The sequence below is a fragment of the Mustela nigripes genome, chromosome 2 (genome assembly GCF_022355385.1).
Source record: "Mustela nigripes isolate SB6536 chromosome 2, MUSNIG.SB6536, whole genome shotgun sequence".
Lineage (NCBI taxonomy): Eukaryota > Metazoa > Chordata > Mammalia > Carnivora > Mustelidae > Mustela > Mustela nigripes.
In genome coordinates, this window is record NC_081558.1 from 94569837 (window position 1) to 94596296 (window position 26460).

The window sequence follows — 26460 nt, forward strand, 5'->3', positions numbered from 1 at the left end:
CAAAGAGCAAACCAGCAGGAGGGAATGGCTATCCATGTTAATACTCACAGAGGTAATAATAGTTACTTTTTATTGAGAACCTCATGAAATGTTCAACCTCAGGGGCACAGCCATGGAAGGATGGCTCAACCAGGTGATTTAGTGAAAGCTGGAGGCAACATGGCTCTACTGGGAGCTCTTGGACTTTAAAATTAGGTAGTAGCCAGAATCAGAAACCAAAGAAATGGGGAAAGGGAGCACCAAGAAAATCAGATGACTCCTGGTTCCAAATATAACTCCAAGCATTTCTTTTTTTTTTTTTCTTTTTTTTTTATTTGAGAGAAAGAGAGAATGAGAGAGAGAGAGAGGTCAGCAGGAGAAGCAGACTCCCTGTCAAGCAGGGAGCCCAATGTGGGACTCCATCGCAAGACTTCAGGATCATGACCTGAGCAGAAGGCAGATATTTAATCCTGAGCCACCCAGGAGCCCCTCCAAGCATTTCTTTATGAACATGGCCTGATGCATGGAAAGCTTCAGGTCGCCAACTGGGCAGCATTGCAGGACTGTCCCCATGACTGGGTAGGCAGCAGGAAGATTAAAGCCAATTTCTATCTGCTTCCATGTCCATATGCCTAGAAGTGTTATAGCCAATCTTTTTGCACTATTTTCAAGTTCACTCTAAACCTGTTTAGTCCAATGAGTAGATTTGTTATTGGGGAAACGCTATCCTATATAACTCAGTATCCTCTGAGATGACACCATACCATACCAGGGTACCAAAACAGATGTCCATTTATTTTATAAAATCCCAGAGGTAGCAAAAAACAACAACAACAACAACAAAAACCTGTATGTTTTACATACTGTTTAATAAGGCAAGAAAATATATACTATTTTTATTGTTCATAAGACATAACTAAACCAAAAAAGTATTGGGGCTGAAAAGAGTGAGTTCCAATTCTGGAGCTGCCCTATGGGCAACTGATTCAAGCACACTGACAGCTCATCTCATGGCCTTGCCCCTGGTCACATGCTCTGGAACAGCAGCCCAGCCTCTCAGTCTGTGTCCTCAGGGAAGCAACGTGCCTCAGTGGGGCCCACCGCTCCTTCAGCCCCGTGGCCTGTGGGATGACAGATGTTCTACAGGACTTCTGAAATGTAACCCTGTTCCTATACTTTGTCCCACTCACCATCCACAAGGCAGCAGAAAAAGGGGATCTAAATACATCACAGACAGTGAAGCAAGGGGTCAGGGTGGGAGGGACAGCAGAGAAAGGTCCTAATAGGTGTGTTCCAGACCAGGAATTAAAAATTAGGAGAATGAGGGGCACCTGGCTGGCTTAGCTGATGGAGCACGAGACTCGATCTTGGGGTTGTGAGTTCAAACCCCATGTTGGGTGTAGAGATTACTTAAAAATAAAAACATTTTTAAAAATCAGGAGAATGAGTAATATGTTGAGGACTTAAATGTGTCAGGCTCCAGGTTAAGAACTTCAGTATCCTTTGTCTCTTTCCATCTTCACAACAGCCCTGTGGGGAAGATCACTATTGTGGGAATATTATTATGGGGCTAATAATGGGTCTGTCATTATCTCCATTTCGCAGATGAGGAAACTGGGTCCCAGAAAGGTAAATAACTTTCCCGAGGCTATTCAGCTGATAACTAGCGGAGCCAGGATTCAAACCCAGGATGATCTTGTCTCCAGTGCCCTTGATCCCTGACACTTAGCAGAGAAAGCGATGGGTAAGTTGGAAGCAAACTGCTCCTGACGACTGAGAAGGCCTGACACATCAAATGAGCAGCACTTCAGTACCCTTACAAGGCTGCTTTAGAGTCATGCTCTCAGGAGGCTGGGCATTTATTCCTGGGATGTCTCTGGGCTCAGACCCCTGTGAAGTGTCCCCATAGCTCATTATCACCTGGGGCCCAAAAGTCAGGCTCATGATCTCCCAACACTCTCCTCTAGCTCCATTGAGTATTTCCCAGCCGGGCTACCCTCGTCTTTCCCCAGACTTGGCCCTGAGTTCTACCACTTGTTTCCGATGGCCCCCCAAAAAGGATGAAGATGTGTCATGACCCTGGACACATAAGGAAATACATCATGAGCACTCTCTTGAGGGCAGGTTCCTTGAGGAAAGCAGGCCCTCGTCACCAGAGTAAGATCTCCTCCCAGCCGGGGAATGGCCTTGAAGAACCACAGCACACACTCACATGTGTCAACCCGGGTCCCTATAAAGCCACACTTGCTGTGATCTCTCCACTGTACACCCCACCATCACACCCAGCTCGCCCCTTGGCTGGTAGCAGGCAGCCACGAGAATTAAATGAGGGCCAGCACAGGCCAGCTCCCATCCCCTCTTCCGATGCCCTCAGACCACCTATTCTCACTCAGCTGGATTCAGATCCTGAGGACACTGAACATACAAAACATTTAGGTAAGTGTATTGGTTAAAACCCGAACATTGGTGCACAAGTATGTTACCATTTCAGATCTACATCCAGCCTTCTCCCAGGAATGCCACCCTCATATCCTTTGCTTTTCCTAGGATATTCACCCCCTGGTCCCTCCCACCTCACCTCAGGCTCAGACCACAGATACCCAACTCGGCAGCGGGAGCATCAGGGGCCAGGCCTAGTTCTACTTGTGGAGTGGGGTAAGTCACATGAACTCTGGACCTCTCCGGTTTCTCACCCAGATTTGGAGGTGGAGATGACCTAGCATGCTTTTCCCAAAATGTGGGGGCAGAGGAACAAGAACCACAGCAGGCTCAGAGTCCTTTCGTATAATGCTCCACTGCCCAGCAACACCCCCACGGGCCTGGCATGAGGTTTGGGAAGTGCAGAGGAAGTGAGGAAGTGAAATCTGGCCTCTAACTGGCTTTGAAGCAGGGTTCTAGTAAGCTAGTTACATTTTCCCTGTGGTTTCCACAAGAAAATGCAAAGTAACTTTGCAATGAAAGTACAAATGCAGAAAAAAACAAAAGGTAATGAAGATTAAAAAGCAACATCATTACTCTGAGGAAAAGAGAACAGACTAGGACTACTGCTAAAGTTATATAATGGCCCCTCTTTATCAAATAGGACCTTATTAGATCGAAGATTCTGTTACCACATAGTTATTACCCCCCCAAATATTCAGTGCAGATTTAATAAAGACAAACTGCCTTGATGACTTACATAAAGAAGCTTCTAGAAGTTCATCTGAAAACTTAAATGTGGGGAAGAGCAACGCCAGTTCTCGGCTGGCGTCCTCTCTGTCCTGGCTTCCGTGGACTGCATTGAAGGGCATTTCTGTGCCAAACTGAGCTCGGAGACTGCGAACATTGGCAAAACAAGAAACAATTGTTTCATTTGAAAAGAAACTTTTGCTCTCTGGCAACATGGGCACCAGCAACCAGTTAGCCCCTTGCACTTCTGTGAAATGGTTTTTTCTGCATTGGAAACGCCAAGAACAACAGCAAGGACAGTAGCTGACATCTGTTTCAGCAAGAAGTGTGCTGGGCATGTTGCCAAGTACTCACATACACGATCCCGTTTCGTTTGTGCCACAGCTCTGTGAAGGACACTCTGTCACAATTCTCAATTTAAATATGCGTGAGTCACAGTGTAGGCTCGAGAGCTGCCATTTTGTTGATCTCACTACCAGGGACTAATGCCCTGCCAAGAGCTCGATGTAGGTGTGCTTCGTTAATTCCTTAATAACCCCGTAAGATAACACTAATACTGCCAGGGCTTCCTTTGCATCAAGCACTGTTCCAAGCGTTTCATATACATATATGTATATACACATACAGACACACACACACACATGCGTACATATGCTCATTTAATGTGTGAGTCATTGTAGTATCCATTTTTCAGATAAAGAAATTGAGGCACAGAGGGATTAATGTATGGCCCTAGGGAGTACTCTTAACAGCTCCCAGGACAGGTGTCATAACCCCATTTTACAGATGAGAACTGAAGCTCAGAAAAAGGACTTATTCGAGTATGTGGTTAGCTAGGATCTGAACCCTGGGCTGTCTTATTAGTCCCATGTATGAATGTTCTGGTCTCCCACAACTGCAAGGTACAACTGCAGTTATTTAGTCTCTTGCTCATTTCCTTTCTGGTCACTGGGGCTCTCTCAGCTTCAAAGACAAGGCACAGTGGGTTTGGCATTGATGCCAGGCTAAATACAGGGCCACGGCAGCCTCGTGCAAAGTGCAGAACCAAGTGCTCAGAATCCAGGGGGCCTCAGAACACCCTGTGTGAATCCTTAGGCTCTGCCCAGAGTCTCTGACTTGGCAGACTTTGGCGGGGACCTGTAATCCGTATTTCCTGGATGTGTGTTGCCTTTGTTTCTGGAACCACACTGTGGAACTCCCTAACTGTAGGACTAGATCAGAGAGTGAGGGTAGCAGGGTCTCCTCACATAGATAACAAAGAGGTCAGCGTCTCTCCAAATATATGTAACGGGATTTGGGGCTGAATATAGAGCAAGGCTCTGGGCTTCTTTGGATGCAGGTTTTGAGACAAATGAAAAGACGACAGCTGGTGACATCACCTGTCAGGCTGCTCCCTCCTTGCTACATCAGGGTCACAGGGCCCCATGAGCGTTCGCCAGGCAGTGATCACGTCCTCAGTGCCCTCAGGATCAGGCCTGGTGAGGATCAGGAGGTGGCTCGGTCCACTGCACATGTGGTGAACCAGCTTCTCAAATGCCTCCTAGCACAAGGAGAGGAAACAATGACCCAGGGCAGAGTTACTGGGGTCTATAGTGGGTCAGTGGGCCCATAGCACCTGCAGGAAGGGAGGGGGTCAGTGAGCAGCCTTGCCACCAGCCACCATGCCCATGGAGGGCCCATGGGAAGGGTGGTGGTGACCAGCAACACAAAGAGAACCCAGACAAAGGCAAAACCAGGAAAATGAGACTTGGATTTGATTTATTTGGGGTTGAATGAGAGACTATAACAAGTTAAGTAGGGATATGTGTGTGGAAATCATGTGGATGCTGGATAACCATGGGGTGCCGTGTAGCTAAGACTTATTTTTTGCAATGCCTTACAACTCTTCCCCCTGCTTCAAGTAGCAGTTTTCCTTTGGGGAGAGCCCTTCCCCGGTTCACTTGGCCTAGTCTGGCTGACAACAGTGATGCCTCTCCACCCCCTCCACTGCCACTCTCTAAACACACACACCTCACCTGAAAGGTGGGGCTACGACCAAGCGGGGTCCATTAGGCCTCCATCCCAAGTATCCCAAGTAGGGGAGGCAGAAGCGGAAGTGAGTGGAAAGTGGTTGAATCTAAGTTGTCCAACATCAGCACCTAAAGTGACTGTTCATGGGATTCTGCTCCTAAGCTCCCTATAACTCTATGCCTCCTAGCACAAGGAGAGGAAACAGTGACCCAGGGCAGAGGTTCTTCTCCCCAGCACCTTCTTGTTCAACTCCTTCAACTCTCTTCTTCAGTTCTGGGACCTATGGAGTATTCTTCCAAGAAATTCTTCATGTCATCACTTAAGTTAGAATCAAAATCTCTTCCTTGCAGCCAAAGAACTTTCTACCTAACACACACTATAATCTTTAAGAGCAAATCATGGCCTTCTAGCTGTTCATATTCTTGTTCTTCCTAATACTCTATTTTCTCCCAAACTAACATCAATCTATAAACATATGTTGGGGAAAGAGAAAGATATGGGAGTGGGTTGGACATGTAGAAGCAAAGGAGCTGACCTCTCCAGCTTTGTGCTGATAGAAAAGCCGCATTTCTGCTTCTGTCATGGTTCTCTCTTCATTTGCTAAAATGTCAAAACCGGCTTCGTGGATCTGTAATGTGCATATATATATGTTGTGAAAGGGAAAATCAAGCCCAAATTCACATTCACATTTAAGTGAGCTGAAAAGTAAAAGATAATGGGAAAGGGAACATTAAAGGCAGCGAAGACCCTCATCCTCATCACATCTGTCCCAAACAGCTATAGAATGTGTCATTGACTTGGGGCGCCTGGGTGGCTCAGTGGGTTAAGCCTCTGCCTTAGGCTCAGGTCGTGATCTCAGCATCCTGGGATCGAGCCCCACGTCGGGCTCTGCTCAGTGGGGAGCCTGCTTCCTTCTCTCTCTGCCAGCCTCTCTGCCTACTTGTGATCCCTCTGTCAAATAAATAAATAAAATCTTTAAAAAAAAAATGTGTGATTGACTTAACTGGCATTTTGGTTGGAGCTCCTCAGCAGCCTCCTTTTCCAATAGTACACTGTTGTTCTATGTCCCGCCCCTGCTTTTCCACCAGAGGAGACATGAGGGCAATCTGTCCAGGAAGCCTGGTCTTTCTTACCTTCATAATAATCTCATCAGTCTTTCCATGGACCACTGCATCTGGCTTAATGATGGCCAAGGTGCAGGTCTTCCCTGATGAAGCTGCAAGAAGCAGACGATAGTGCTGTCAGACGCTGGGCTCCTGGCACCCATCTTTGAGGCTCTCAGGGTATCCGCAGGGACCATGCAGCCTCTGCACACAGCTCCCAGGGCTCCCGTGCTGGCCTCTGGGCTGTGCCCCTGCACACTTGGACTCTAGTCGAGGCGTGGGTCAGGCTACAGACCTCACCCTCTACCTGGCTCCAAGGGACGGAGAGAGACAAACGACTTGATCCTGGGAGAAGAGGGGTGAGGTGGAGGTGGGGAGGGAGGAAGGGAAGGGAGAGCAGGGAAGAGATCAGAGACCAACCACTCAGGAACAGAAGCCCAGCAACAACTGAAAGAGTTGGCTTGGAGCTGGGGAACACTGGAACAGAGGGAACACTCGCTTGTGCCTTCCTGTCACCTCCCCTGATTTGGAGCCTCTAAGTGCTGTCTACTGTGTTCTCCTCTCACTCTTCTAGCTACTTCGCCAGAGCTTCTTTTTAACTTTCCTGGCATATGGGCAGTGAAGACTGCCCCAGGCCCTGAGTCTCTACGACTCTTCAGCACCAGCACATTCTACCAAACTGCAACGACCATCTTCTCTGTCAACACAAATTCTCCTGAGAGAAGACCAGGTTGGCTGGCTCATTGTTTGGAGCCAAGGTATCAGTCATAGCTCCCTGAACAGTGTCCTGATGGTTGTCCTTGGGTCAGTGTCCATAGGCCCTGCGGAGGTGGTGTGTGAGTACAGTTCCTGCTCAGGCCTGTAGGGGGCTCGGTGTCCAGTCCATAAGCCCATCCCTGCTGTACTCCTGTTTGTATCAGCTTGGCTTTGGTGAGCTCCCTGTCTTCTCCACAGACTCTGTATCCCCCATAGCCTATTTTCTGTTCTCAGCCTTTGTATTAGTTGTATGGCAATGAAACATGACATCTGCTTTTGAGGAGAGATTCCTACTCAAAAAATCTCAAAAACATGGGTACTGCAAAAATGTGAATCATTTAAAGCAACAGATTATCCATTCTTCTATTTTATTTGTAACATCCTATGAATACTTAGTCTTTAAGGGACTCGTAAAATGAAATCCCTTATATGATGACCCATTAATGAGATCCTGTAGAGACACAGGGTGAGAAGAGAAGAGGCCAGATCAGGGCCTGGAAAATTGCAGCTTGGAAGGGGAGGCTGCAGAGAGGCCAGAGACATAGAAGGAAAACAAGAAAGAGACGAGGGTTTGGAGAAAGAAGGTACAGTCGACATTATCCAAGTCCTCAGAGAGAGGCTGTAGGATATGACTGGACACCGTGTGTTGGGTTTGGCACCAAAAAGGTCAGCAGTGCCCCATGAGCACCAGGAAACAGGTCGAGCAGGAGCCAAAGGTGAGGGGTACCCAAGGAGTAGGGAGCTCAGGAAGCTCAGGCTTGGAGGAGAGGAAGGCCAAGGGCAAGAGCAGATTTTATGTTACTTTCTAGGTGGAGAGATTCGATTTGAGAGGAGATAATGAGGGAGGGTAAAGGAGATCATCCAAAAAAGGCAGTAACAACTGTTTCTTGCAGAAGCCAAAACACTGATTTTTTTCACACAAAGTTTTTTTGCTCTCCAAACTGTGCCGCTTTCCTTGTTAGAATCCCAACTCAAACCACCTCCATTATCTACACATGAACAAACAGCCTTTCTGGTTCACGCAATAATAAAAATCTTCCTTATCCTTTCAACTCAGCTCCTGAACTTAATGCTGATTTCCCCTGGCATCTCAGTTACTGTCACAAGCCACCTTCTAACTTCTGGTTTCCCTGCTGTCAGGTCAAGATGTTCTTCTCATAGTAAAGGTTCAGGAACAACTGTGACGCCCAGGACTCCTGACTTTTGGACCCTTCAGAAAAAGGTGAAGAAAAGAAATGAGCGATTTAATTCAAACAAAGACCTTGAAATTCTGTCTTCCTTTTTATTAGGTGGGGCTTTTCCTGGTGCTGGGTTATTGCCTTAAAAGTCATACCTGTTATAGTTGAGCGTGATTGGAAAGCTGTGAAAGGTACCTACGATGGCAAGAAAGGGCAGAAGGAAGATTTGACAAAGTCATGTTTGAAGCTAGGTAATGGAAACAGAATGTTTTGAAGTTAATCTTCCCAGAGTTCTGAGGCCCACATCACTGATTGTCCTTTGTTTCTCACCTTGCTGACTGGTTCTGCACTCACCCACGTCCTCGTCGTCACCAATGTCCTTGTCGTGGGAGAGGCATCCGTCTTCATCTGACAGAGGCTCATCTCTAATCTAGAGCAACAAATTGGTCACAAACAGAAAGTGGTTAACTAATTAAAATTACCACAACGGCCTCCAGAAACCGGCAGAAGCAAAAAAAAAACAAACAAACAAACAACAAAAAACAAAGGCCTGAAATGCAGAACCAAGAAAAGGGAGTCGAGACCATCAGACCATCAGCCTTTGAAACTTTACAAGACCCTTTTTAGTAGCCAGATGACTGTGGGGGTGAGGGTGTTCGAAGACAAGGAAATCCATGCTGACTTTAAGGTTTAGATTCGGCCCATTTCCACAAGCGTCAAGTAGAAAAGAAGAAGTAGGGAGTCGGCCAGAAGACACACAGGGAGATCCTTAGCTACTGCCTCCCCTGGGCATGTTAGTCGTGAAGACACATATCATCTCCCCCTGGAGGGGGCACAAGCATGTGTAATTTTCAGCAAAAAATATAATTGATTCTAATCTGTTCTATAAAAATAGGCCTTTACTATTTGAAAGTGAATATGAAAACTTGAACAATGAACACAACAACTTTAAGGCTCTTTGGACGGAAGCTCAAAGCACAGGAAATGCCTCTAACTGACGCTGGTGTCTGTGTTCAATGGCAGCCAAGTTTCTGTGAGAAACTGTGAGAGACTGTGCTGTCATGGAAACAATTTATCAAAATCACAAGCCATGTTGATTGCTAGTGTGAATGACAGCTTAATTTCTAAATTAAATAATCCCTTGGGGATCTCAAGTAAACTTTCAGGTATGGGAGGCAAGGGCAGGTCACCAGGAGAGAGCTCACCTTTACCTACTACTCTCCTCCGTAACTTTATTTCCATTTCTGAACTCATTGTCAGGGGTCCAGAAACCCCCGTTAAGAATTGAAGTGGGGGATGCATGGGAAATGGGTAAAAGAAGTTCAAGGCTCTGGATGAAGGGGGTGACTTTTTTAAAGTTTTTAAAATGCATGTTGGGGGACCTGGGTGGCTCAGTTGTTTAAGTGTCTGCCTTCAGCTCTGGTCCTAATCCTGGGGTCCTGGGATCCAGCCCTGCATGTGCCTCCCTGCTCAGTGGGGAGTTTGTTTTTCCCTCTCTCTGTGTCCCTCTCCCCACTCTCTCTCTCTCTGTCAAATAAATAAATAAAATCCAAAATAAAATAATAAAATAAGATAAAATGCATGTATGCCTAGTGGGCACTGCCTCCCCCTGAGCCTTCAGAGACCCCAGGTGTGCATTTAATGACACATGTCACTGAGCACTCCAAGAAAATTCATGGGGCAGGGAGACACTGAGTTTGCTTCTGGCGGGAGGGCTCCTTACCACTTTGCGCTCACAGCCTTCGGCCAGAACTTTCTTTTCAGCCTCCAGCTGCTCTCGGATGGTTTTCTGCAGCAGTGGGGCATTGGCGCCTCTAACCAAAGCCACCAGCTCTCCACCCTAGAACACAGAACACACGCGCCACCCAAACCACCTGAACTCATCTTCACCTATCTTCATGTCTTTCAAGAGACAGCGAGTGTCCAAGTGCTTTGCTTAGGCACGTGCCCAAGGTCGAGGCCTCTATCCACTTCTCTGCCGTCTCCCCCATGCCTCTCCTTTCAGAACTGCCTTCAGGGAAACAGGGAATCAGTTAAGGGAGAAGCAGGGCAACGAGGCTGTGAGTGAATAAGGGTGGCCTAGTCGTGGCTCGTCCACTCAACAAGTACCTATTGAGCACTTACTCTGCTAAGCGCCAAGACAGAGGCAAAGCATATGAACAGTCAATGTGAAAAGCCAGAGTTGCCTGCTTCAGGGAATGGGAAGTCAAGTGGGGAGAGGTGGTCATATCAAAGAAACAATCACCATAGAATAAGATCATTGCTTGAAGAGGGGGAATGTACAGGATGCTTGGCATTTAGGGCAAGAATGGATTCCCAGCTCCATATGGGGTGGTCAGAGGAAGCTTTGTTCACCTTCACATCAAGGTGGCGTTTGGGGTGACTGAGTCTCCTTCTTTAACCTTTTTGACAGTCAATCTATGCCTATTACTCACAGAAATTGGTGGCGAGCAGGCCCTCCCCATTCCCACCCCACCCCGCAGAGGAGAGGCTGTGATGGAGCCCACCGCCTTGGCACCTGCCCCCACACCGCCCCAGTATGATTCATACCCTCATCACTACAGGCGCAAGCCAGCGAACGAACCCCTGTGCCAGCGATCGCATTTCCTTGCCTGTGCTCTGCTGTCACTGGGGCCCCTTCCCACTCCTCCCTTCCAGTCTTCCATCACGAATCAACACCCAGATAATGTTCGCCAGAAGCCTCCAGTTTCTGAAACGTGCGGTGCCGAGGGCAGGAATCTGAAGGTCTCCAAACTCAGCCACCCTGGCCTGGCTGTCAGGAGAAGTGGGTGGGTAGGCCTCAGTTTCCCCTGACTATATGAGGAGGGGGCTGCAGTCAGCAGGAGCATTTCTGGCACTTGCCTTTAGGGCCTGGCAGGTAGCCTAAGCTACGAAGCCAGGAGTGAGGCAGTAGGCCCTGAGGGCCATGGGGCCAGACCATCGATGTCACTCCCAAAGACGTCCAATTTCTCTTCCAAAACATGGAATGACTTGGCTCTCATTTCTGAATGTCTGGAAGCATATCTTCACATCTTACAATTCAATAAAAATGAATGCAGAGCTTGTCTGCCCCCTTAGAGTGTGTGTGCTGAAAGCTTCCTTCTATGGTGGAGGAAATCTTGAAAACGTTGCTCTCTGATCATGAAGCATTAGTCAAGCGTACGCGTGAGCCAGAAGGAGCAGACGCATTTGAGTGACTCCCATTCTCTCCCATATGCAGCCGGCCCAGAGGGACCATCAGGAGCTGTGTCGTGCCGGGTCTCCCTGCTAGCGAGCCGGGCCATCATGCGAGGCAGGCACCTGCATCACCATGAAGTAAGTAAGCGTGCCTCTTCCTACCCCAAATAACAAACGCAGTCAAGGAGAAGGCAGTCCCTCATTTGGATCAGTGAAGCCTCTTGGTGACTTTCAGTGAGATAGAACCCTGATGATCTGTAATGTGTTTCTGGTTCTGCAGATATACTTACTGCATAAAACAGAAAGGTCGGCTCACACTTCCCACGGTATTTTTCAAGGACATCAAGACAATCTGCTTCTGCCTAAAGAAAACAAGCTGTCAGGGGGGACCTAGGGTGCCAGGAACACAGGGGCATGCTGGTGGGAGAACCACATGGGACAATACCCACACAGACACAAACCCCTTACATACACACATAGACGCCATAAACACACAGCACATACGCACACACACCCATGTGTATATACTCACACATATCCATCTTACACACACCTCACCCCATGCACGGCCACACTCACAGCCACACTGTGACTGTTCGCCCCAGAGGATGCCCTGGCAGGCTCTCGTGCCTCGGCCCCTAATGTCTTTTCATCAGAATAACTCTGCTGTGGACATACTGGTAAAAATTGTTGGCAGGGGGCTTTTTGGAAGAATAAGACAAGGTGGAAACAAGGTTCCTTCTGCTCCCCAGCCAGCTGCTGCTCTGCATGCCACCTTGCTGCTGCCAAGACCGACACCCACAGAGGGAGAAGGTCCTTAGTCTTTGCCTTCCTAGCCTGAGAAAGCCTGTACGGGGGCAGGCATTCCCACTGCACACTTTCCCCAGAGGTACCAGAACTGACTCCCCGTGAAGAAAGTGCCGAGTCCTTGAGAGGTGAGCGCAAGTGTCTTTTCTCCTGTGTTCTCCTAGAACCTCTAATCCAAGTGTCTCTCACACGCTTCTCTGGAATTTATTCCCATTTCCGTACATTGATCCAAGTAAACATTGGCTAGAAGCTCCCCGTGATGGAGCAGAGCATAAAACTCTTGGAACTGTGTGCTCTGAGAGTAAGACTTCAGAGTTCCCAGGGCTCATGAGCCAGAAGCCATGGCATGCTCACGTGTGGGGTGACACACACCCCTTCCCTGTGCACAGGGTCGAGATGCCTGAGCTCACATTGACTGTCAGGCGGGTGGGGATGGGGTAGGAACCCTTCATCATGGAAGAAACTATAAAGCTTCGTAACTGATGACCAAAATTTTCACAACTGATGCCTTTTCAATCATCTGGGAAGGGCAGCTCACATTTCCTGTCCCCGCTTTTAAATGTTTATTTTACAGTGTTGCGTGGCATTCTGCTGAGTGAGGAACTTACTTTTTTTTTTAATAAACATGTAATATATTTTTATCCCCAGGGGTACAGGTCTGTGAATCATCAGGTTTACACACTTCACAGCACTCACCATAGCACATACCCTCCCCAATGTCCATAACCCCACCCCCCTAGTGAGGAACTTACTAATGCAAAATGCAGAAGGTCCAGGCCGGCCTCGATCCTCATCTTCTGGAAGAGGCTTACCATGGGTTTGCAGGGCCCACACCAGCCTTGGTAGACATCGACAACTGTGTGCATCCAAGAAGCAGGAACATTAAGTGAGCACCAGTACTCTCCAGGTCAGGTAAAACTGACCCCTGCAAACTTGAACCCCCTCCAGACACACGTCTGTTTGCAGGGTTATTCAATGGCTCACGGGGTTTATTCTCCCCTTGGAGTGGGAGCCAGCACAGAGACACAGCCGCCCCTCATGCTTACAACTCAGTGTTCTTAACTCTACACATAATGAAGTAAGTGTGGTAGGAAACAGTTTTCTCTACAGGGATCCTTTCCCTGTAGTGATTTTCAGGCTACCATCATGGTTGGGGTGGCATAGAGTGGCCCTCAATAAATATTTGAATTGTACTAAAATGATCTATTCTAAAAGAGGTCACTGTAGGCGGCCTGTCAACCTACAGTCAACTCTTAGCTGCTTTGATAATAAGCACAGTTTTGACATTTTCCCCCTGAGAATTGAAAGCCTCTTCTTTGGGTAAAGGAAGGTTTTATTTACTTTATAAAATCAATGTCGTTCGGGACGCCTGGGTGGCTCAGTTGGTTGGACAACTGCCTTCGGCTCAGGTCATGATCCCAGAGTCCTGGGATCGAGTCCCGCATCGGGCTCCCGGCTCCATGGGTAGTCTGCTTCTCCCTCTGACCTTCTCCTCGCTCATGCTCTCTCTCCCTGTCTCTCTCTCAAATAAATAAATAAAATCTTAAAAAAAAAAAAAATCAATGTCGTTCTCCTGAAAAGTATACCTGCTAGAGACCTAGATGGAAACTCGGATTATTTTTTCTTTGTCAGTCGCAGTCTATGGAGTATGCCAGGACTGGGCATGAGGGAACCGTCTGGTCTGATTGTATGAGGCCACAGGGCCTGTGAGAAAGCTAAGCAAAGCCAACACATGCGTACCAGACACATGCAGGACGTACCCAGCCCCATCATGACGACGTAGCTGGTGCTAGATTGTGTGAAGTTCAAAGACGTGAAGTAAGTAACCCAGGGTACAAAAGAAAAGAAAAAACAATTGAATTCTCAAGCGGTAGAACCTAGCTTTGATCCCAGGTTCGTCTCAGTGCATGCTGTTTCAACTACTCCAGGAAAGAAGTGAGATGCATGGGTTCAGGTGCGCTGGTTAGCTTCAGCCAAGCCGCGCAGTTTTGCGGGGAGAAATTGAGAACCAAGTGGGGTATAGGAGGCATGGGGAAGCCAGGCACATGGGGGCAGTGCAGGCGGGAGGGGAGGAAGGGAAGAATCCACAGACTTTGAAAGGGAAAGACAGGTGAGGAAAGTCACGTGGGTATGGAAAAGACTCCACCTAGGAGCCTGGCAGAGGAAAAGAACAGGGTGGTGGCAGGGAGAGATCATTTGGGGGAAGGAGAAATGTCAAATGGATTCTAGATCGCTGGGTTTCTAGTACAAACAAGAAAATCTAAGGCCAGTGGTCTCAAAGGTAGCCAGGCACCAGCAGAGATGGAGGCAGACTTGGGCCTCCTGGGCACCCACACAGAAGCTAAAGCTCTGGGCTTCTCTGAGGACAACAGCATCACACTTGAGAGGTCTGGGGATTTCAATACACCATAGTCATGGGGGAAGAAATCATTTGGGTCAAGCCAGGAAAAAGTCTTTGGAGACTTAGAGAGCCTGTGTTTGGGCCCACCAAGGAAAGCATGTTCACACCCCACTGGGGGAAAAAATGGGGTCCCATTAGCTCACCAATCTCTCTGCAGGATTTGCACCCTTAGTTCAGCTTCCTGTCTCCCCTCATAGTCCTTGGCTGTCTTAGCAGTGGTGGAGCAAAGGCATACTTCACAACGTTATGGGGGAGAGAGCAGGTCTGGAGAGGAAGTCTATCAAGAGTCTGACTGAAAGACAGGAAGCAAAACAGAGAAGATATCTGGGAGGAAAGGCATGGCAGAGAAAATGAAAAGGCCTGTGTGTGCACGCGTGTAAATCTGAATTGACTTGCCTATTTGAAGGCAAGGGAAAATGAGCCAGGAGAAGGCGAGATTTCCAACATGGCAGTTTCCTTTGGAAGCACATGTCTGCTGGCTTTAGAAAGAAGGAAGAGCATAGCTTCCTCGAGACCGCCCCATCAGAAGGGAAGGACAAGCCCCTGCTGCCCCCAGAAAATGCGATTCCCTGACATGCTTAGAGCAGGGCTTCACAGAGTCCGCACCCAGCAGATGTCCGCTGTGATCACCTAGGGTGCCTGAGACACAGCAAATTCTCAAAATGTGATGAAGGGATAGTTTTCTTACTGCCGTTAAAGAAACAGAAGTAATGGTTGTTTTGCCCTACAGCCATGCTCCAGCTGCACCCACAAGACATGCAGACAAAATAGTTGAGACCTGACACCATCAAAAAAGCTGTGTAATCCCTCAGGTAGTTGAATGTGGCAAGACTCCCACCCATGCTGCCGAATCAGTGCGACCTGCACTCTGCCCCAGGCCCGGGCAAGTCTGCTGGAGACAGAGAGGAAAAAGACAATGCCCCTGTGTTTAGAGTTCAGGGGGAAAGCCGTGACTGCTCCCCGAGACAGGGGCCACACCAAGCTGGGTGTGTGCTGGGTGGAGAGGGGGAGACAGAGCCCCACGCCAAATGCCCAGGTGACACCCAGGGGGAAGTGACTGCTCAGAGATTCTGGAAAGATTTCATGCAAGGAGGTTGCTGCTTTGGAGCGGGGCCTGGGGGTCATGATATTCCAGGGAGCAGGGACAGCATGGATAAAAGTGAAAAAGTGGGGAAACTTGTGGCATGTTCAGGAAACTGAACTGGAGCTCAGGACATATCTCTGGGAACAGTGGGGAAGGGGCTGGAAAAGACTAACTGAGTCATGGGGGAGGAGAGGGGTAGGGGCCTCGAAGGCTGAAGTCCCTAGGTGCGGGTGGCACCGGGGAGAGATAAGAGCAGACACAAGCTTGCCAAGCAGGTGTATAGGGAGGAGAACTGAGCAGATACAGAGAGAGAAAGGGAGCCCAGAGACACGCATGGTCAATGAAGATGAGAAAGGAACAGCAGCGGCAGATGTGGCTGGCAGCCTCTAAGATGGGGGAGTCCTGTCTCCTGGGAGGTCCCCCTGCCCTTGAGTGCAGGCCAGGCCTAATGACCGGCTTCTAATAAACAGTAGGGCAAAGCCATGGGACGTCACTGTTGAAATTCAGTTACAGAAAGATTCTGACTTACGTGTGTCTCTCTCCCCCTACCCTCTTCCTCAGGGAGAAGAAAGTTACTGCGTTGTGAGTAGGCTTGTGGGGAAATTGATAGCAAGAATTTGATGTCTCTGGCCAATGACCAGCAGGGCCCTGAGTCCTGCTAACAGTCACAGGAACAAAGTTGGAAGTGACCTTCTAAGATCTGTCAGAGCCACATGACCAAGCTTAGAAGCAAACTGAAACTTTCGTTGAGCTTTGACGTTCCCTGTTTCACTCCTTAATCACAGCCCGGTGGGAGACCCCAAACCAGAGACACCTCAAACCAAAGGCAATGCAACACCTGGATTCCAGACCCACAGAAACTATGGGATAATAAATGTTCATTTTGGGGGCACCTGGGTGGCTCAGCTAGTTAAGCGTCTGCCTTTGGCTCAGGTCACGATCTCGGGGTCCTGGGATCAGGCCCCCCCACTTTGGGCTCCGTGCTCAGCAGAGAGTCACCTCCTCCCTCTCCCTCTGCACTCTCTCAGTCTCTCAAATAAATAAATAAAATCTTTTAAAAAATAAATATTAATTTTTTAATAAAACTACTAAGTAAATTGCGATAGATAGCAAACAAGAGGATAGGGAGGAGAAGGCCCAGGGGACAGTGGCTATGCTGTATCCTAATAGCGGGGCAGTGCCTGGTTCCAGCCCCTCGGGAAGCCTGGCTCTCCTTCCAGCCCCTGAGTTCCAAGAGGTCCCCATATTCCTCCCGGTACATTCCCCTTTACGACTCAGGCAGTCAGAAGAGGTTTTCATTCCTTCACACCAAACAACCCTTGGGTCTAACAGTCAGCTCTGAGACAAGAGAGCCCTGTTGGCCAGCAGTCCTGATGGCTTTCCTGAACTGAACATACTAACAGATGTGCAAGTTGGATGTATCTACGCACATGAAGAAAAGACTCGGCCCTTCATTTACGGAACTCAAGATTAGAGGAAAATGGCGCTCATTGCAGCTTTCCTCTTCCTGGTTCAATATACTGTGTAGAAATATTGAAAAGGTTGGATCTAAAAACTTAAATTACCAGTTAGTCCTTTGGAACTGAGCATTTCCTCCCACAGCTCCTGGGTGCTGATGTTAACCTAAGGTCAAAGAACAAAGGCTTTATTACTGAGGGCATGGATGGGGAAAGGATCGGATGTATTTGCTCCAGATACCTGCCTGCCTGCCTGCCTGCCTGCCTCTCGCGACCTCCCTTCCGCTCTCTTTCCCTCTCTTCCCGCTTCCCTCCTTTTCTTCCTCTTCCCGCCCTCTCTGAAATGTGTACAAACACAGGCGCAAGCTGTCTTCTTGCCCCAAGCTGCCGTCTCCTCCTTTCTTTTCTTGCCTCCAATCCACACGAATAACTCACCTAAGGAAATCTCGGTCATTTTTTTAAAAATAATTTTTTCTTGTTGCTTGTGCAAAAATAAAAACAAAATTGTTTTGGGTCCATAAAATGTGCATAAATAATATCATATGATAGAGATCTTTTTGCCATTTTTGTTCTCACTCAAATCCAGTTTTGACACTTATCTATATTCATATACAGAAAGGTATTCATTTGTTTTTTTCTTTTGGTCTTCTTACATGTTCTAGAGAAACAATTCATGTACAGTGAAATACACAGAACTGAAGGGTTACAGTTCACCGAGTTTTAGCAAATGCACACAACCCAAGTCACCACACTCCTCTCACAATACAGAACTTTTCCATCATCCCCGAAAGTTCCTCTGTCTCCCCAGAGTCACACACACAGCCCCCCCCCACTGCTCCTCACCCCAGGTGGTCACTGATCTGCTTTGTAAAACTGCCTATAAATGGAAGAGCACAGCACCCACTATTTTATGCTTGTTTCTTTCACTCAGTGTATGTTTGGAGAAGCATCCGTGTGGTTGAGTGTCAGTAGTTTGTCTAGTTTTATTCCTGAGCATATTTCATTATATGGCTGTATCGTAATTTGCTTGATAGATATTTAGGTCACTTCTAGTTTGGGATTATTACAAATAACAACTTATGAACATTCTTTTTTAAAGATTTTATTTATTTGAGAGAGGCAGTGACAGAGATAGCAAGAGAGAGCAGGAGCCCAGTGGAGAAGGAGAAGCAGGCTCCCCACTGAGCAGGGAGCCCAATGCGGGGCTTAATCCTTGGACCCCAGGATCGTGACCTGAGCCAAAGGCAGACGCTTAACAATTGAGCCACTCAGGTGCCCCAGTTATGAACATTCCTGTTAAATCCTTTTGTGCTCACATTCTTACTTATCTTCAGTAAGTAAATAAATACTCTAGGAGGGACATTGCTGGGACATAGGGTAAATGCGTGTTCAGTTTAATTAGAAACCGCCAGGCTTTTCTTAAAGCGTTTGTACCATTTTAAACTTTCATCAGCAAGGTATGAGAGTCCTGCTTGCTCCACATTCTCACCAAAATTTAGTAATGTTAGTCTTTTAGATTTTAGCTACACTAATGGTAATGTAGTGGGTATCTCATTGTGGCTATAATTTCATTTCCCTGATGACTAAGGTTGTTAAACATTATTAATTATTAAATAATGCTTATTGTTAAAATTATTAAAAAGGTATTTATTATCAAAATAAGCACTATTTAGTGTGCTTATTAGCCATTTATATGTCTTCTGTGAGAAGTGACCATTGGTCTGTCCATTTTCTTTATTCGATTGTTGGCCTTTTTATTATTAGATTGTGTATATATATGCACACAATCTAATAATATATATATTATATATCAATATACAGTATTGATCAATATATAATATAAATCAATATATACACAACCTAATAATATATTTTATATATATGTGTATATATATATCAGAAAGATGCTCTCCTCTGTTTTCTTCTAGAAGCTTTGTAATTTACGCTTTCACATTTAAGTCCATGAGCTATCTGAAAATAATTTTTATCTATATTGTGCAAAAGGATTGAGGTTAATTTTATTTCCATGTAGAGGTACAGTTGTTTCTGCAAAACTTCTAGAAAGGATTTTTTTTTTCTCATTAAATTGCTATGGCATCTTTGCTGAAATGAGTTTACTACAGAAGCATGGGTTCATTTTGGACTCTATTCAGTTTCATTGACCTATTTTCTCTTCTTTTGCCAACACCATACTCTTTTAATTACTGTAACTTTATAATAAGCCTTGGTATCAGGCAGTGTGGCTCTTCCATATTTGTTTTTCTTTTACAAAACTGTTTGGCTATTCTTGATCCTTTCCATTTCCATTTTTTTAGAACCAGCTTGTCAATTTCTACATTATCCCATCTAACTACAACACAACCCTCAAAGTCAGGGAGTAAACACTGATATATTATTACTATGCCATCTTCGGATCCCATTCAGGTTTTACCAATCATCCCAATAATGTCCTGAATAGCAAAGGATCTCGTCAGAATCACATACTGGATTAATTGCTTTCTGGAATCGTTCTTCAGTCTTTCCTTGATTTTCATGACCTCCGGGTCACTTTTGACGACTATGGGAGGGTTATTTTTGTAGTCTCTCCCTCGGTTTGGGTCTGTTTAATGTTTCCTGATTAGACTCAGGCTGTGCATCTTTGGATTGGTTGGAGTTGGTTGCTTGGGGTGGAGTGTCAAGGAAGCAGAAGAGTGTTCTCTTTTTGTGTCCTATCAGGTGACACGCAATTTCGATTAGCCCCTTATTGCTGACATGCACTTGGATCACTGATTAAGGTGCTCTGTCAGTCTTCTGCACTGTGAAATTATTCTCTTTCACTTTGTAATAAATAAGTTTGGGTGGGGCTGATTTAAAACCATAAAAATCAAGAGACCATGACAATGACCACTCATTCTTAATACAGGTATGCTGAGATTTTTGTTCCTTTAAAAGGGCTGGAGACATGTAACACCTGCAAATCTTCTGCTGAAGATCCGTCTTTCTAAAGAAATCATAGCTCCATACTCTTTATTTCTATGAAAAAGTGGAACAGTCTTCTTGATGCTTTGAGTGATCTAAGAGAGTTGGACCAACATCATCCTGGACTCACACCTGTAGTCCTAAAGAAGGTGACAGAGGGTTCAGAAGAGTGTGCCCCCCCCCCCCCACACACACAACAGTCACTTCCCGTGGCTCAGCTGTTGCTCAGTAGCAACTCTCTGTGGTACACCCTTGTCATGGGATAACCCTCACCAGCAGTGGGGCCGGGCTCTGAACACTTGAAGAATCTCTCTTAGGAACAGGCCAGGAGCAGGAGAGTATGGAAAATGTCTGACTTCACTAAGCCCTACATTTGGTCGGGAATGAAGGCACATTCTATCTACCCAGACCATCTCTTGATGTCCTGTAATTTCTGTTTCAGTCACAGAAGGAGCCCCAGATAGTCTTACTCAAAAAGAGGACAGGGGGGGCACCTGGGTGGCTCAGTGAGTTAAGCCTCTGCCTTTGGCTCAGGTCATGATCTCTGGGTCCTGGGATCAAGCTCCACATCGGGCTCTCTGCTCAGAAGGGAGCCTGCTTTCCCCACTCTCTCTCTGCCTGCCTCTCTGCCTACTTGTGATATATCTCTCTCTCTGTCAAATAAATAAATAAATCTTTAAAAAAAAAAAAAAAAAAGAGGACAGGCTTCCTGGACTGGCAAACCCTAGAGCACTGATTTCAAGGAGCTGATCTGGGGGGCACCTGGGAGGGGGCTCAGTTGTTAAACGTCTGCCTTCGGCTTGGGCTGTGGTCCCAGGGTCCTGGGTTCAAGCCCCACATCGGGCTCCCTGCTCACTGGGGAGACTGCTTCTCCCTCTCCCTCTGCTCCTCCCCCTGCTCTCTCTCTCTCTCTGTCAAATAAATAAATAAAATCTTAAAAAAAAAAAAAGGAGCTGATCTGGTAGAGTGGCAACATCCCTCAGTAAGCGGAGTACTTACTTCGAGTAACACATTGAATTCAGAGCCCTGGGGAACAACATTTTTGTGAAATCACCAAAAAGTATTCCCAAAGGGGACACAGGGCATAGACAGATGAAAAATCATATGGGGCAAAAATCTTAGAGCCACTACAGACAGCAATCAGTCCAGCCTTGAAATACCTAAAGGAATCTCGTCACAACGATTCTGCAGGCTCTGTATTATCCTTCCTGTTTGCATAAAGGATCTGGAGTCTCAGAGAGGTTGAGGAAGTCATTCACAAAACAGTAAATGATAGGTCCAGGTGCTTAGAATTTATTTACAAACAGAATGTAGACATACAAAAAGTTTCATAACTCCAGAGTACTAGAGTACCAATGCTGGAAAGCCCTTAAGGGATGGTTCACTCATTCTATTGATGGGCAAGCTGTAGCAAGAGACGTTATGTGATTGATCTCAAGTCTCAGAGGTGACTAAGAAAAGAGTCAAGAACTGTATCAGGTCTTTGGATATTCAGTCCAAAGTGCTTTCCACCCTCTCCTAGTACATACTGTCCTTACAATGACATTGCTTTCTCCCTTTTTAAGTTATTAGGCTTTGGAAACTCACATGTAGAGTGCCCATGCCACAAAGGACAATTAAAGAGAAATCAGGTGTCTCAAGACCACTGTCATTCTGCTCCACAGCGGGCACCTGAATGCGTGTCCAGATGAGCCAAACTGACCAGGAGACCCTGAAAAAAATTTGCTTCCAAACGTGCATGTATTATGGGCCATCCAGGCGATCTGCTTATGGCAAAGCACTCCTTCTTGTCTGGAACCAGGAACAAAAGCAGATGCTGGCTTACAGAATTGTTTGTTCCAGGTGCAAATAAAGTAAAGCCCTCTATACAACAAATGTGTAGCACATAAAATATCAAAACATATTCGTTGAATAAGCAAATGATTGCAAAGGGCAGTGGTGGGAGAACTGGGTCTCTAGAGAGCACATAGTTACAGACGCATGCCCAGATTTAAAAAACCTTACATATTCTCGAAGCAAGCTGTATTTATATTTCAACAAAAGATAATTCAGTATCAAATTGTATTTGTTCCTATTTTCTTGAGTTTTTAGTTTTATTTTAATTCATGTTTGGGTTATGTTTGCATAAGTACTATAAACATAAAGAGCTTATACCCCATCTTATGTTTGCTTATATTTAAGGGCACAAAAAATGGTCACTGGAGGGTCGAGATAAGATTGGTTTCTTTTTTTCCCCCTTTAAGATGGAAGGGTACAATATTCAAGTTTGAGAACACCGTCCGTCAGGTACTGCTGGCAAATAGTAACACTTTTTTACATTTCTTTTCACTCCTCCTCAACCCCTACCCCCAGCCAAGCGCTAGAAGCAAGCGACACTTGAGGCTTACCTGCAGGGCAATTTCCTTCTTCTTGCTGCCCATGGCTCTGCAAAGACAGAAGCCCTGTTAACTTCTGACTGGGGCTGTTCCCAACAGCAGCGTGGAGACAAACCGCTGCAAAGACCAGCAAATCCAGAGCCTCCTTCAGACAAAGCCCCCGTCCCTGTAAAGTAAATATACGTAGCAGCAAATAAATGAATGCCCCGATGCAAAATGAACACCCCACCGGGGAAGCGGAGCCTGCCGCCCGCAGGGTCGTGGCTTGCCAGGCGGTTTTCCGCAAAGTTCCTTCCCAGCATGGAGTTGGGGAGCCCGGCTACGCAGCCCATAACGCTTCGGAGCGCCTGCCGAGGAATTCGGGCAGGAAAAGGCTTAAAACTCTGTTATCCCTACTGTTGCAATATATTCCTAGGAAACTGAGCCACCGCGTTCGATCCCTCGACAGATCCACGCTCCTCAAAGTGCAGCGAGTTTCCAGTCTATTCTGCAGCGACCCACGGCCGTCAGGGCAACACAGCGCCGGGCGGGGTTGGGGGGGTTTGTTTGTCGTCCAGGTAACAAACTTGCTGACCCGTAATCCACGCCCCCGCAAGCCCCGCCCCCTTGCAAACTGAAGTGTGCTGTAGGGGCGCTCGGGTTGGCTGATGTGTTTGTTAGTGTCCGAGGCATTTAGACTTAAGAAGCAGAGACCCAGTGAGCTCAGGTACTGTACAGTCGCGTCCCCGAAGCCCTGCATACCTCCAGCCCAACCAGAGCCTGGTGTGCAGCTTTTCTGTTGTTACTTAATGCATGCCAGGCAGGGGTGGCTCCAGGTTTTGAGGGATCTGAAGGGATTCCCTTTAAGAAAGAATACACAATTATCAATTCAAAATTATGTATGGAAGTCAAGTGGAGCAAATAGAAAACAGTACACATCGCGTGAACAGTTTATAGCAATTAAAAGAGTGTCAATGGATTAAAAAAAAAAAAAAGGCCCAACTGTGTGTCTGTAAGAAATTCACTTTATTTAATTTTTAAAAGTTTTATTTACGTAAGTACCCCCAACGTGGAGCTCAAATTCATGACCCCAAGATTAAGAATCACGTGCTCTTCAGACTGAGCCAGCCAGGTGCCCCAAGAAATTAACTTTAAATATAAAGACACAGATAAAGTAAAAATAAAACAGGGTTGGGGCGTCTGGGTGGCTCAGTGGTTAAGCCTCCGCCTTTGGCTCAGGTCCTGATCCCAGGATTCTGGGATTGAACCTGCATGGACTTTCTGCTCAGTCAGGAGCCTGCTTCATTCTCCCTCTGCTGCTCCCCTTGCTTGTACTCTCTCACTCTCTGTCAAATAAATAAATAAATAAAATCTTTTTAAAAGTCTTTTTTAAAAGGGGGTGGAGAAAGCTGGAATATGGGGTGCCTGGGTGGCTCAGTGGGTTAAGCCGCTGCCTTCGGCTCAGGTCATGATCCCAGAGTCCTGGGATCGATCGAGCCCCACGTCGGGCTCTCTGCTCAGCGGGGAGCCTGCTTCCTCCCCTCTCTCTCTGCCTGCCTCTCTGTCTGCTTGTGATCTCTGTCTGTCAAATAAATAAATAAAATCTTTTTTTTTTTTTTTAAAGAAAGCTGGAATAGTTATATTAACTTCAAGCAAAGCAGACATCAGAGCAAGGAAATTTATCAGGAATAAAGAGAGAGTAATACATAATGTTAAGAGGGAACAGTTCCCCAGGAAGACATAACAATACTTAATGTGTATGCACCTAACAAGAGATCATCAAAATACATGTGACAAAAATGTATAGAAGTGTGAGAAAGAAATAGATGAACCCCAATTTTTTTTAAATTCTTCTCAAATGCACATAGAATATTCAGCATGACAGACCACATTCCAGGTCATACAACCTACCTTAACAAATTTAAGAGAACAGAAATTATACAGAGTCTGTTCTAGACCACAGGGGGATTAAACTAGAAATCAGTGCCAGCTGATGAAAGAAATCAAAAGGTTTTAAAGAAGTGGAGAGCTATTCCAGGTTTAAGAGTAGGAAAAATGAATCTTCCAAAGATGTCAGTCCTTCCCAATGTGATGTATAGATTAAGCACAAATTCAGTCATAACTCTAGTTAGCTATTTTGTGGATACCCACAAATTTATTCTAGAATATATATAAAAAGGTAAAGAGAACCAGACTAGCCAACACAATACTGAAGAAGAAGAATAACGAAGTTGGAGAACTGACACTACTAAACTTCAAGACTTAGCAACACAGCATATTAGTGAAAGAATAGATGCATAGACCAATGAAGCAGAACAGAGACCAGAAACAGACCCATACACATGTGGTCAACTGTTCTTTGACAAAGGGACAAAGGAAAGTCAATGGAAAAAGGATAGTTTTTTTCAAAAAATGGTGCTGGAGTAACTGGATCTGAACACACCTTACGCCTTTATAAAAATTAACTCAAATGGATCATAGATACAAATGTAAAACTATAAAACTGCTAGAAGAAAACAGGAAAAAAGCTAGATGATCTTGTATTTTGACCCCAAAAGCATGATCTATGGAAGAAAAAATTATAACTTGGAGTTCATTAAAATTAACTTTTCATGAACTATACGCAAATTTAAAATTTTTAAATAAATAAAACTTTAAACATGTGCTCTGTGAACGACTGTTAAGAGAATTAAATAGAAATGCTATAAACTGGAAGAAGATATTTGCAAAACATATCTGATAAAGGACTGTTATCCAAAACACACAAAACTCTACAAAAAGAAAACAAACAACCCAATTAAAAAATGGGCAAAAGATCTGAATAGATGCCTCACCAAAGAAGATATACAGATGAAAAGTAAACAAATGAAAAAAAAACATGAACTTCATTTCTCATTAGGGATTACAAATTAAAGCAATAAGGACATACTTCTACACAACCTATTAGAATGGCTAAAACCCCCCACAATTGATAATATTGGCTCACAAAAGTTGGTGAAGAACACCAGAGGTAGTAGACACCTTCATTTATTGCTGGTGGGAATGCAAAATGGTATACAGCCACTTTGGAAGACAGTTTGGCAGTTTTTTACAAAGCTGTTGTCTTTATTTATTTATTTTTTAAATTTGACAGGCAAAGATCACAAGTAGGCAGAGAGGCAGGCAGAGAGAGAGGAGGAAGCAGGTTCCCTTCTGAGCAGAAAGCCCGATGTGGGGCTCGATCCCAGGACTCTGAGATCATGACCTGAGCAGAAGGCAGAGGCTTTACCCACTGAGCCACTCAAGCGCCCCCCCTTTTTTTATTACAAAGCTAAATGTAATCTTATATATGACCCAGCAATGACACTCCTACATGTTTATCCAGTTGTTCGGAAAACTCAGGTGTACTGAAAAACCTGCATGTAATATTTATAGCAAGTTTATTCACAATCACCCCAAACTGGAAATAATCAAGATGTCCTAAATAGGTGAATGAATAAGGAAACTGAAGCACATCAACACAGGGGTGTCTGTAAAACACAGAATTGCAGATTGGGTCTACTAAATGCAAGTGATGTTTGTAGCCCCTGAGTGGGGGTTACTCATGCTCTTGAATGGCTTGAAATCTCCCTTAGAACTTTATTTCCAAAATAAAATTCAAATCAGGACACTGAAAAATAATGCTAGGACACTGAGAGATACTTTTTGCTCTTTTTGAAAGGGTTCAGTTTCTCACCATTGGTAGGTCTCCACCATAAAATGTAGACACATATTTGCCAAATTAAACCACAGAACAAATTTAGGGCAACTACATGTCTTTATATCCTGACTTCGTAACTGTTGTCCTGTGCAATTAATAATAACAACTCTTTTTACTTTCAAAAGCGTACAGTTTGGACAATATAGAGCCTCCTCAATTTTTCCCAAGTGGATCACCCCGCTTTTTGCATCTTGATTTAATGAAAGTTCAATATTCTACATATTTGATGATTTCCATCAGTGATTAGATTGTGTTGCCTCAAAGTCCTGGCCAAAGGAAGGCGCTTTGT

The 26460-nt window shown here is 45.8% G+C and overlaps 2 protein-coding genes across 4 annotated transcripts; one reads left to right on the forward strand and one right to left on the reverse strand.

The window, feature by feature from the left end:
* Positions 1–829: 829 nt before the first annotated feature.
* On the reverse strand, positions 830–22968 carry NME9 (NME/NM23 family member 9). 2 transcript variants are annotated; one of them, XM_059390996.1, is made up of 12 exons: positions 22850–22968; positions 22466–22619; positions 17229–17286; positions 12931–13034; positions 11662–11733; positions 9918–10034; positions 8549–8624; positions 6291–6373; positions 5693–5785; positions 4527–4687; positions 3158–3294; positions 830–1100 (listed from the first exon to the last, which is right to left on the reverse strand). In XM_059390996.1, exons 2-12 carry the CDS (start codon positions 22496–22498, stop codon positions 1036–1038), a joined length of 999 nt encoding a protein of 332 aa, XP_059246979.1. In that variant the 5' UTR covers positions 22499–22619; positions 22850–22968; the 3' UTR covers positions 830–1035. The 2 variants fall into 2 exon arrangements, with proteins under 2 accessions (XP_059246979.1, XP_059246977.1); XM_059390994.1 differs by having other exon boundaries at positions 8525–8624.
* LOC132011826 (uncharacterized) lies at positions 1851–16685 on the forward strand. Of its 2 annotated transcripts, XR_009402445.1 has the most exons (6): positions 1851–2415; positions 2527–2634; positions 11415–11509; positions 12124–12306; positions 13811–13996; positions 16225–16685. XR_009402445.1 is itself a non-coding variant. In XM_059390997.1 (4 exons), exons 1-4 carry the CDS (start codon positions 2040–2042, stop codon positions 12190–12192), a joined length of 648 nt encoding a protein of 215 aa, XP_059246980.1. In that variant the 5' UTR covers positions 1851–2039; the 3' UTR covers positions 12193–12797. The 2 variants fall into 2 exon arrangements, 1 of the variants encoding a protein (XP_059246980.1); XM_059390997.1 differs by lacking the exons at positions 13811–13996; positions 16225–16685 and having other exon boundaries at positions 12124–12797.
* Positions 22969–26460: the final 3492 nt, after the last annotated feature.

Bases quoted from the DNA above. Each gene is read 5' to 3' on its own strand.
- NME9 (XM_059390994.1), bottom strand. From the start codon at position 22,498: ATGGGCAGCAAGAAGAAGGAAATTGCCCTGCAG. The intron at 17,287-22,465 runs GTAAGCCTCAAG...CTTTGACCTTAG, and splicing joins AGAAGGAAATTGCCCTGCAG to GTTAACATCAGCACCCAGGA. The intron at 1,101-3,157 runs GTAAGTCATCAA...GTCATCCCACAG, and splicing joins ACTTCTAGAAGCTTCTTTAT to GCCACGGGGCTGAAGGAGCG.
- LOC132011826 (XM_059390997.1), top strand. From the start codon at position 2,040: ATGAAGATGTGTCATGACCCTGGACACATAAGGAAATACATCATGAGC. The intron at 2,416-2,526 runs GTAAGTGTATTG...TGCTTTTCCTAG, and splicing joins TGAACATACAAAACATTTAG to GATATTCACCCCCTGGTCCC. The intron at 11,510-12,123 runs GTAAGTAAGCGT...TCTGCTCCCCAG, and splicing joins GGCACCTGCATCACCATGAA to CCAGCTGCTGCTCTGCATGC.